At 37.1% G+C, this 12,508-nt stretch overlaps 1 protein-coding gene across 9 annotated transcripts in view; it reads right to left on the bottom strand.

Moving 5' to 3' along the window:
* gphnb (gephyrin b) overlaps window positions 1–12,508 on the bottom strand; it is a 42,012-nt gene that overhangs the window by 15,305 nt on the left and 14,199 nt on the right. For all 9 annotated transcript variants that reach the window (XR_008908666.1, XM_056764294.1, XM_056764297.1 and 6 more), the window contains exons 3-8: window positions 7,857–7,914; window positions 7,489–7,581; window positions 5,758–5,852; window positions 5,250–5,316; window positions 4,514–4,786; window positions 3,056–3,190 (exon numbers count right to left, since the gene is read on the bottom strand). Coding sequence is in view for 8 of the 9 variants with exons in the window: in XM_056764294.1 (XP_056620272.1) it covers window positions 3,056–3,190; window positions 4,514–4,786; window positions 5,250–5,316; window positions 5,758–5,852; window positions 7,489–7,581; window positions 7,857–7,914 (721 nt within the window). In the remaining variant the exon portion in view is untranslated. The remainder of the gene's footprint in view (window positions 1–3,055; window positions 3,191–4,513; window positions 4,787–5,249; window positions 5,317–5,757; window positions 5,853–7,488; window positions 7,582–7,856; window positions 7,915–12,508) is intronic.

Raw genomic sequence — 12,508 nt, 5'->3', positions numbered from 1 at the left:
TGCCATTTACTCGCCATGTGTACTGAAGATTAGATTCGATTCAGGGTTTGTACAGTTTTTTTTTAACACGGTTTCCCGTTTGGTAACAAGGCTTCTTAGTCCCCTATTGGACAATTCTCACATAAAAACACGCCCACGCGTCATCCACCGAGCGAAAGAAAAAACACGCCCATCAATGCCGCTTCACTCGGCTGACGGACGTTTAGCTGTGTTTGTGTGTTGACAAAATGTTTACATGCATTTCTACTTGTAAGTCGCTTTGGAAAAAAGCATCTTCCAAATGAATAAATGTAAATGTATAATGTAAACAGTGTTGGGTGTAACTAGTTACTAAGTAATTAGTGTCTGTAATTCAAGAACTTTCCCCTTGAAAAGTAAAGTAAGGGATTACTCTTGTTTTTTCTGTTTTTTAATTACAGTTACTTGTACTGATGTAATTAAACTAAATACTGTGTAATATATTCAATAGTGGAAATGACATCACAATTATAAGTCTAACTTTAAAATGTTGTTATGTATCCTTCTCACATTTGTATACTTTGGTCGGTTAGTAAAAATAGTTTATATTGTTATTTATTTGAATGATTTAAAAAAGCAGTTTCACATCTATGCTTGAATCAATTCTAATCAAGCTTGATAGGATATAGAAAGTCATTAGTAATTACTCATTAAATACTTTTTGGAGAGGGAAATTTGTACAGTAATCTAATTACACAATTGAATAAGCAACTAGTAATTCATAACTTTTTCAGAATAACATACCCAACACTGAATGTAAACAACACAAATTTATAATGAATCAACAGTTCCCCCCTAAAAAATCCTAAACTACAGCTAGCTGAATAAAACCCCGAAGTTTATATCAACAAAGACCAAACGTTCAAAGTCAACCAGAGCAAAAATTGACAATGATTGACAGAAACCATTTTTTCACGTGAGAATCAAAGCAACTGAGTGTCTCTTGTTCAGTTCAATTTAATATATGTATATAGAACTTTTACAATGTGCATTGTGCATTGTACAGCTTTTCAGGAGAAAATAACAAAATACAGTAAAACGCAGAAAAGGTCTAAACACAGCCCAGGGTGTTTAAAGAGCAAGCAAGATCATTGTAATAAATAATATCTAATAAAAGCAGTCTCCCGATGAGCAAGGCAACACGGCCATCTGGGGAAGAACCAAAATTCCAATGAGAAATGACTGGAGAAAAAAACTTCTGGAGAAACCAGACTCAGCCGGGAGGGCCAGATCTCCTCTGACGTGTCACAGCCTGCACTCAGTGACTTTGATTAAAACTTACTGAGTTAATGTTTATGTAAAGTCTTATTTTGTGATCGATATCAGACAACAGAGGAATGTTATAAGGAGGGAAAAATAGTAATGGCATAATGTAACTTCAAAAGGTCTCTTCAAGAATTTCTAAGATTATCTTTGAATCTATATTTCTGTGTCTCTGTTTTTGCGTCTACATATCTCTGTTCCGATGTATTGTTTAGTTCAAGTGGTCTTTTTTGGCATGACAAAATGTACAGCCGTATTGCCATGCAGCTGGGCTGTGTACAACAAGGTTATTTAAGTTACCTTAAATATTAATTTTGAAAACGTTACTGTTCATTAAAATGTGATAAAATATTGACCTAAAATTATTAGAAAAACTTAAACTAAATGAAATTTTTTTAAATTTAAAGCACTAAAATTATATAAATAAACAAAAACTTAAATAGAACTAAAATAAAAAAGGATTAATCTTATATAAGAACATAAAAAAATAACTTGACAAAAGAAAATGAGAAAAGCATCCATCAAAATAGTTAAAACTTAACTAAAATGAACATAAAAACTATGAATCTAAAAATAAAAGCAAATTTAAAATATGAATAAAAAGTAAATAACACTAAAATCAAAACTATAATAACTATGGTGCATTACAAACAGTGCAAATACGTACACAAAGATAAAGAAAGATAGTAATAGTAAGGACATAAAATAAAAAGCGTGATGTATGTGTGTGTGATGTATATATCTGTCTGGTTCTGTATAAATGTATAGTGAGGAGATGTCTTCAACATCATTCTGTTGAATTTCTCATGGATTAGAATTGAATGCAGTATTGTGCATGCAGATAATCACAGGGACTGAGATATGTGTTAGTGGCTTATTATTACATAACTGTGTTACATAACATAACCAACTGCCACGCTCACATCATCATCATCATCATCTGTGTCTGACACTGTGGACCAACAAGACAGAAATAAAGCATCTTGTGTCCACATTAAAAAACACTGGCCACTTTAAAATCTTCATTACTGGCGATAATGACTCAATCCTGACAGTTTTCTCCACAATGACTCTTTAAACCAAGAAGAGTCTCTTTCACACGTGTGCAAAATGCACAGAATCAAGATCACACACTTACACAAAAATGACACCTCACAATACTCCGTCTTCAAAGTTGAGTTGACAGAATAAATGAGTGAGAACGTGCACCTGTGTCCAAAGCAAATACCTGTACAAACCATCTCACTCATTCCAGCAGAGCGCCGTCTCCATGGCAACCCCTGCTCCCATGACAACCGCCTGCATCCACGCAGCGAGGCGAGAAATAATTGTGACATACGAAGTGACGAACAAGCGCCGCCAGATAGGGGGGATTCAACTGCAGCTTGTTTAACAAGAGCCGGATGAGAGAATGAAGTGTGTGTGTGTGTGTGTAACATCACTTAAGACTCACATCAGAGCTTCAAAGCATCTCTCAACACAATCATTACGTTTTTTGACCTCCAAGCAAATCAAGATATGATTTAGGAAAATCTGTGCGTGAAGTAAGTAGTTGTGTATAATTCAGCAGGATGTAAGTTCACAGAATATAAAACACAGAAGAATGAAAATAAACCTGTGAAATAACCACACACGAACACGACTCTTACAGCTCGGAGCGTGTGAGGAGTTTGGGGTGAGGTGAGAGATCGGCAGCAGGGAGGAGCGACGGCGAGGAACGGCACACAGGTGCGATTAGTGCGGGGACAGGAAACAGGAAGTGATGCGCTCTTACCTTAGGGGTGGGGCAGGAGGCGGTGGAGAGGCGAGAGGTAGCCTGAGCACGCGGTGACTCTGACGGCGTGGTGCTCAATGATGCCGTGTCACGGGGGAGGACCTGAACTCCACGTGAGATGATGGAGTCGGGAATCTAAAAAAAATAAAAATTGAAATGACATGATATGACATGAAAACTCCAATTGTTTCTTTGAATATTACTGGTGTAATATACCAAACAAAATAATTAATCAAAAATGTAATTAAATACAATACATTTTTTATTTTATTTACTCGAGCTAATTAAGTATTTTTTTGCAGTGTTATTTTCATGACAATTTTTATATTATTGTAGTGTGAAGAAATAGAACTTTAATATTTTATTTTTTAGACATTATAATTTATTTTAAGATAAAGACAATTATGTTTAAATTCGGGCTGTCAAACGATTATTCCCAATTAATGGCATCCAGAATAAAGGTTTGTGTTTACATAAAATATGTCTGTGTACTGTGCCTATTTATTTTGTATTTATAACGCCATACATGGCTACATATAAGAAATTATAAAATGAATAAACATTTATATTTAATTTAATACGATTTAATAACTATAAATAAATTAGGGCTGTCAAACGATTAATCGCGATTAATCGCATCCAGGATAAAAGTTAGTGTTTACATAGTATATGTCTATGTATTCTGCATATTCATTTTGTGTTTAAAAATCCAAACACATATTTAGGAAGTATTTACATGTATTTATTTATGTTGACCAATAATTGAAATTATATATAAATGTTTATAAAATTTTGGATTTTCCTTAAATATATGCATGTTTGTCTATGTGTTAATAAATACAAAATTATTATGATATACTGTATATTGTGCAAACACAAACCTTTATTCTGGATGCGATTAATCGTGATCGTTTGACAGCCCTAAAATAAATACATGTACATTTCCTAAATGTATATACATGTGTATGTTCTTGTTTTTAGAAATACAAATTGAATATGCACAGCACACAGATATATATTATTTTAACACAAAAGTTTATTCTGGATGCGATTAATAGTTTGACAGTCTTAGTTTAAATACACGTATACTTAGTACTTATACTTTAAGAGCACTTACTATACTACATTCCTATTAGCTGTGAAGTGTACGCGTGTAATATTAGTATGTGATGCAGTCACAGTATGTGTGTAGACTGATGATTGGATGAGTTACCTGTCGGTCAGCAGCTGAATGACATCTAAACACAACAGTCTGAATGATGAATGAATGATGGATGACAGGTGTAACAATCACTCACACCTGATGAGACTCTAGCACACATCAAAACGACACGTCACGTTGAATCATGAATGAAAGATTGAGAGTGCTTACACAATGCTGTGAATTCATTCACCTCCATGACAATTGTGTGTCACGGAGACATGCGGGAACATCATCTTTTCCTGTATCTCGCTTACCTTGGCAGCGATGGAGGCGGCTGTGATGTGCGAGGAGGAACTGTCCTCCGTGGAGGCCACGCCGCTGTCCTTCTTCTCCTCCTCCTCTTCCTCGCACTGCACCCCCTTATCCTCCGTCTGTCGGTGGGGGCTGCTGCCGGGGGGCGGGGACAAAGGGGGCGGAGGAGAGGGCAGGTCCTCAAGCTCATTGGGCACCTCCTTCACTTTGACCACAGCTTCTCGCAGAAGATCGATGGCGTGAGGGAGAGCGGGCAGGATGAACTGAAAACATTCCTGCAGGAGAGAAATGTAGAGCGAAAAATGTAATCTAAAGTCTTGTGTGGCTCTCCACACACATAAATAACAACAACGACAACAGGTTGTTTGGAGCATCTGAAGGAGACATTTCTGCACCTTTATTCAGAAGCTTCCCGAAGCTTCCAGAAGTCCCCGTGAACTGGAAGTTGTGATTTTATTCCGTGTTTTGACACATTTACAAGTGAAATGGAATTTCTAAAGAGAAAAATCGTGGGCGTGGCTTTCGTCTTTCTCTGCAATGTGATTGGATGCTTAAAACAGCCGTTTCATTTTAAAATGGAACTGGTAGCAGGCTGACAGTTAAAGGGGAGGGGTTAACGGATGCTCCGCCCAGTTTATTTACAATAACGCTGCAATATTTCATGGAAAAATAGGCATTGCAATTATTTATTTCACTGGGACTTTAAAGCGAGATCCAAACAATGAAAATATGTCTTACCTGTGAACCTTTTTTACTGCCCGGCAGGTTTATGATGAGAGTTTTTCCTCGTATACCACAAACTGGTCTATACACACACAAAAAAATACATTTTGTATTAATATCACTTTTTAGGTAAAAATTACCTAATTATACCTTAAATAATACGGTTTTAATTTTAAAAAATACATGAATCCCAGTCTACACACACAGTGTCAATATGAAAAAATACTTTTTTTGTTGATTTTTAATTCAATTTAGGCTTTTTTTTATTTAAAAAAAGTGGACATGGTTCTGTGCTCATACGTATTATTCTGTACAATATTTCTGTCCTTTTTTACCGAATCAAATTTCTTCAGTGCATCGGTCAATAAAACTCATTCTGATTCCAAGTACATCCATGTCTTTGATTAAAAGTGCTGATCTGGGGTCAGTCTGTGCTCTAAATATTCTACGGCATGGAAAAGTTAATCCTCCGATCAGCCTCGTGACATTGAGAGCACGTTGGATGTGTGTTGTGAAGTGTGACCTGGAGAGCATCCCCAGAGGAGTGACATTCAGAGAGCCCATCAACATGGCCAGAGACATCCCTGGAGCTTCCCGCTCGATCACATCTTTAGTGGCCTGAAGAGAGATAGAGATATAGAGAGATAGAGAGAGAGATCAGAAACATCTCAGTTGTAGATTGCTGTGAGATTCATTTCTTTTTTCTATTTTATTGAATCTCCGGAATCGTGCTCTGATCCCAAAGTCTCAATATAACGTCAATGGTTTCTCATCAAATTCCTCCAGAACAAATCATCTGAGATATCTGAAATATAAATGTGAACTCAATTCAGTCTCCCGAGCTATAAAAGAATAACTAACATGCAGTCTCTAATGCAGAGGTGAGTCAGGGAGTCTGCAGAAAAGACTGGAGATTAAATAAAGTCTAAATAAATAATAAAGATACAATGAGGCCAACAAATAAATTCAATTCAAATAAAAAAATGTAGTTAAAATTATAAAAATAGATATTAGAAATACAAAAATACAAAAATACAAAATAACCTAAAAAATATAATAATAAAAATGATAATAGTTAATAAACTAAATAAGAGAGATTGGATTACAGTAAAGTAATACAAAACTAATGTAAATACAAATGAAACACACATAATTAATACATTTAAGCGGTCATTACCATAATAGCATGGAGAAATACTTGTATTAATGTAACTTAATAAAAACATATTTCTAGATTTTTGTTTATATATAATAGATATACAGATCATTTTAATAATTGTTGTTTATAAAAGATAGATGGCATTTAAATTTGAGGATGTAGACTGTGGCATCTAATAGATTGTAAACCCCTGTTCTTATTAAAAAGGTCACATGTTAATGGAAAGCCACACTACGTGATCTTCGGCTGGATTTTCTGTTGCAGACAGATTTCTAAGGTCTGTGACAAAACCTTCAGATTGCGACCAAATCGGAGCTTGTTTCGGTCGCAGAAGCACGTATAGTATAAGCAGGCACCCCAGACGATACGATCTTTTCAAACCTGCTTGATATTATCGCCAAGTGATCTCGTTGTGCGTGACACTGTGGAACTAATCCAGCCAATCACAGTGCAGAAGGTTTGCGTGAAATCATCGCGTGGAGGAATAAAAACTGCTGGCGTGTATTCATTGTCATTTCAGAGAGATCATTTTTTCATGGTCCATTCCACCAAACTAGAAGAGTTCATGATGTGGGAGGTGTTTTCCCTGTCGATACTTGACCGAAGTTTTGTTGCTTGGGCACTTTGTCTGCGTTGTGTAGTGTGCGTGCTGCTACAACAAGAAGATGAAGGTTGACAAGAAATCAGGTTGTGTCGTGTAAGCGCCATAGCAATTCAAGTAGTCTCACAGTCCCGTAGAGTCGACTCGGCTTTAACAGGGTGACCACTGGTGACTCTAACATCTCTCCAAACACTTCACATGAAAACTGTGTGTGTGTGTTCTCTGGTGTTGATTGACACTTCAAACAATATTAGAGGAGGATCGAGAGAGATACACAAGAACAAACATTAAAGCAGCTGTGATGATGAGACTCATGGGATTGAGAGAGAGAAATGTGTGTGTGTGTCTCTGTGTGTTATAAAAAAAAAACAGTGCGGTCCAAAGTGTCTTTGGCCAATAATGACAATTCTGCATCTCTAACCAATTGTGTGCTTCAGTGGTGAACAATATGTGAGTGGCTTGGATGTATTGATCCATTACGAACAGACACCTACCTCAGGTGTGACATCTCGCGGGGCGAAGCCAGTGCCACCAGTGGTCAAAATCAGGTTTAACTCTTTCTCATCACACCAGTCGACCAGCGTCTCCTACTCGACCGGACACAAGAAACAGAATCCTATCTGTTATTTAATGCACTATATTTCTAGGTGTCCAAATGTTTACTCGTGTCACCTTTTTATTTATTCAATTTATGTTTATTTGTAAAGCGCTTTTCACAGTTTACACCATTTCAAAGCAGCTTCACAGAAGACACAATGTAGAGTATAGGAGAAACAAATAGAAATCAAGAATTTACATGTATGTATGTGGCAGATGCTTTTTTGCGCAAGTGACTTATAGGTGTGTTTATTTAACAACATACCTTGATCTCATCGAGTTCATCAGGAACTATTTTGTAAGCTGCAATGGTTCCTCCAAGCCTGCAAAGCAAAGGAGCATCAGTTTTAAATAACTGCAAATCTATGGACTTCAAAAGACAACATTTCTATTAAATGGTGCCATCCTGTGGCCAAATCAAGAATTAGGATAAAATGATGTGGAACAGTGTGTGTGTGTGTGTGAGAGAAGGAGAGAGAGAGAGAGAGAGAGAGAGAGTGAGAGAGAGAGAGAGAGAGAGAGAGTGAGAGAGAGAGAGAGAGAGAGAGAGAGAGAGAGAGAGAGAGAGAGAGAGAGAAAGGGAGGATAAAAGCGCTCTGGGCAGGTGTAGAGCTACAGACAGCTCTTATGTAAGACCATCTTTCTCTTTCCGTTCTGTCTTATTCTTTTACGGGTTATTTTTAGGAAACTACAGCATCAGGTCTCTAAGTGACGGCAGTTGTGAGTCCTCACATCACACACACGCACACTCTGTCATCAACAAGGAAAGAAGAGAAATTAAGCTGTGGGTTTAAGAAACAAAAAATATATATTGTGCAGGTAAACAGAAACCACAAATGCATATTTTAAAGCCACAGTGAAATCAAAATGAATTATTTTTCCTTTTATTAAAAAAAAGGTCGCCTTAAAGTCCCAGTGAAATTAGAAATGACAATTACTATTTTTTCATGAAATATTGCAGCATTTATAGTAAATAGCCTCAAAATCTACAGTTCAAATCTGAAAATGCTCTTCCGGCCTGAAATGACTATCTATCTTAAATGATCTACGTTAGATGGCATGGGCGGGGCATCCTTTAACTCCTCCCCTTCAACTGTCAGTCTGCTGCTAGTTTCAATTCCAAGTGCAGCAGACGTTTTTCTACATCCAATCAATTCGCAGTAAAAAACGCAGGATACGCCCACTAATTCTGTCAAATATTCATAACAACAGTTAGTCACACCCGACAGGTTCAACCGCTTAAATGTTACCGGGTTCAATCTTAATAAATAACTTTATACTGATAGCAAATAACTTCGTTCCTCCGTCACCAAGGCAACCACATCAGACAGCGGCCTCCGGTGACACAGAGAGAGAGAGAGAGAGAGAGAGAGAGAGAGAGAGAGAGAGAGAGAGAGAGATAGATAGAGAGACAGAGAGTTTTAGAGCATTTAGGATACTAGATTTCTTTTCTCTCGGTAATACAGGTAAGACACACTGTTTCAGGTCTAAAGTGTTTCTCTGTAATGACATGTTATAATGTATTTGTTCAATTATTACTGAATTATTTAGTTTTTTCCACACGTATTTCCGAGGACTACTTTCCGGGTAAGTTCACGTGGTTTATATTGGCGGACGTGCGCGACGGAATTGCAGTTCAATTCCGGTTTGTGTTTGTCTTATAACTATTTACATTTAATTTAATTTATGTTCATATTAATTTATATTATTTTATTGTATAACAATTGTATTAAATAAAACATTTGTTGAATTTTGTAGTATGTTCATTTTATTAAAGTCTCAGTGAAATAAAAGATGACAATTCTTATTTTTTCATGAAATATTGCAGCGTTTATAGTAAATAGCTTATCAATGTGGGTCATTTTCTTTATTTAAATTAAAATGGGAATTTAAAAATACTATAATCTATAATCCAGATTATATATTGGAAATGAAATAGTATTCGGCAACTGGAGATGCTCTTAAAACATAAAAGTTACCCTTCAGAAAAAGTTTACCATTATAAACTTCAAGAATGACTAAAATAGTCAATTTTCACTTATATTTGTGGTACATTGATACACTTAAAATATAAGTGTATCAATGTATACTTTGTATACTTATGGGCTAAGTATACTTATGGGTGAGGTAACAAGCTATGTCATGCATTCTGACTTCTTTACACTGTGAAGCGATTCAGGGTTCGTACAGTTTTTTCGAACATGGATTCCCTTTTCGTAACAAGGCTTTTTAGTCCCTTATTGGAAATTTCTCCCAGAAAAGCACGTCCACAGGTCACTCAACGAGCACGGTCCCAGCGCTAAAAGATGCCGGACATGAACCGCACACGTTAAATCAAACTAATTCATACGTCTGTGTTTTGTTGGCCATCAGCACGTATGCCGATAATGTAAACAACACAAAGGGATAATAATGTGATGATGTATTGTGTGCTCGTGCTGTCGTTTTGCCCCTCTGCCCGCCTCCTGCAGCTTGTGATTTTCTGGAAATAATCGTACATCTGTACCTCTCTTATATAAATTTGATCAAACTCTTCAAAGATTAAAGTATGCAAAACGACTGTATATGTCCTCAAGATTAATATGAGATTGGCGGAAGTGACTCATCTTTAATCAAATGCACAAGTACGCTTTTTTTCAAGGGATGCCAATAAAAACATGTGTTTACATGTAAAGTCTTAAAGTACAACAATAAAACATGTTATTAATTCAAGTTTAACCCGCGAAAGAAAACGAAAAGAAGTTTTTTTTTGTGCAAGAACCCTTAATGACATCATTAGAGAACCTCAAGTGCACAGTTGTTGAAAGAGGAGAGAGGATAGCCAGGTTTGCCTTTGCTGTTTGAAACTCAAATCCATCTCAAAGACGACAGAGCTACAGCTAAGGATTGAAATAGACGCTTTGTAAGTGACTTTTTACAAAGACAGAAAGTTTTGCGACGGTAAACAAAAGGAACGGGTTGGCGGAACTTTCAGGGTAAATCTGGGGTGGCGATGGTGTTTCTGCATAATTTACGCAGTTTAAAGTACAGCAGATCTATAGATGTGAAAATCTCCCTCCCTGAATGAAAAGGCAATGGGGTACATTCAGAGATCTTTGTAATTCTATTAGTGAAACAGAAACGACACACTTTCCACTGAGAGGAACTGCTAACATGTTACATTGTGTCATAAAACAGTAATTGTGTGTAACAGACTCGAGAGAGAGATTTCCTGCTGTTAAACATATTTCAGTGGCCTGATCGTTGTGCAACACAGTTTGACGTCTTAATGAAATTCAAAGTGTGTTACAGTTCAGTCCTTTGGCGATTCGGTTAAATCAGATGGAGTTAATTGGTTCGTAAGACTCCAACTGGAGATGATCAAGTTTCAGTGCGTGACAGGGAAGTGAAAATCAGTTACCCCGCGGATGCAAATATTGTACTGGGCTAAAAATGAAATATTATGAGGCTTTGCTCAAATAATTTACGGATATTCAGAGGGCAATAAAAGAGGTGGAACAGGGAGTGAGAAAGAAACCAGACTGCAGGGAAACGGTAACTGAGATATGTTGACTGTGAAAAGGTAGTGTCCTGTGTTTGTATACTGCATATTCGTTTTTAAATTCATATGCAAAACAGAAGTGCATAGTACACATATGGAAAGAATCTGAATATCGGAATTCTGTCACATGTATTCCTCCTCACGTGGTTGTTAATCTGTATGCGAGTCTTTCTTCAGCGGAGCGCAAAAGAAGATATTTTGAGGAATGTCTCAGTGGTTTTGTATTCATGCAATGTGGTTCAGTGTTGTTTGATTATGAACATTCTTCAAAATATCTTCTTTTGTGTTCTGAAGAAGAAAGAAACTCCTAGGTTCGACATGACACAAGATAATTAATAGTCGATCGAAATATCGCCATGTTTTTTTCCCCATGCTATTTCATGGCATTGCTCCAGATGGCCGGAGAGGATTTCCCGGTCTCTGAGTGTCTAATGGAAGACTTATGACTGTTTAATCGAAGCCCGCCGTCAGACGGGCTCTGGCATGCTTTAAAACATCACTCCTGGCCCGCCGCATTCCTCCGGATATGAATAAAGGAAGAGAGAATGCATCCCCCCCGCACACATCTGTGACCCAGCTTTACAGGCCCTCTTCAATTCTGGATGAGGTCCAAACCAAAGCCATCTGCTGCTGTGATTTAATTAACCATGGATCGCCTTTGTGCTGAATGGCGGGGTTCAGCACATTTAAAAGCGTTGCCTCGCTGGGACACACTACCTGAAAACACTTTCAGAGGACATTTACACAGAATGTGTACTTAAGTTAGAAATGATAATCAACAGTTGTGTATCGATTATGAATGACTTTGTTTTATTAACATTTTGTATAAATGATATAAACACAGGGATAGTTCACTCTTGATAACCGAACAACATCGAACCTCATTGACTTCCATTGTATGAACACCAAACCAAACATCTTCTTTTGGGTTCCACTGAAGAAAGCGTCAGAGGCAGTTTTATAAAGATCTGTTTTGTCATAAAAAATAAAATGTAATGCTGCCAAAAAACTATTTCATATTGAGTTAAATTTCTGTGGACTCAAGTACACTATACGAGCTGAAGAATCTCTCATGAAGTCATGTTTAGAGTATCCCAGCATGCTCAGGGTTAGCTGATGTCTCTTTCTCTTTAGGCATCTGGCTGGCGTTCTAACACGGGTCAGTGGAAGATGAGGCTCATGTCGGATTTATTCACAGGATATATTTAGTGTCGCCAATTAGTGAGACTGACAACGGATGTTGTGACTGAAGTCATACACACACAACCTTCATATGAGTCCTTCCTACATAAACCCCTCTAACATAGACACTTGCAGAGGACATCATGTATTGATAAATAAAAACATGTCAGCACTCTTAAAAGGACAGCTCCCCT

The sequence above is a fragment of the Triplophysa dalaica genome, chromosome 13, assembly GCF_015846415.1.
Source record: "Triplophysa dalaica isolate WHDGS20190420 chromosome 13, ASM1584641v1, whole genome shotgun sequence".
Lineage (NCBI taxonomy): Eukaryota > Metazoa > Chordata > Actinopteri > Cypriniformes > Nemacheilidae > Triplophysa > Triplophysa dalaica.
Note: the sequence above shows the minus strand (reverse complement) of the source record. Positions and strands in the feature narration are given on the sequence as shown.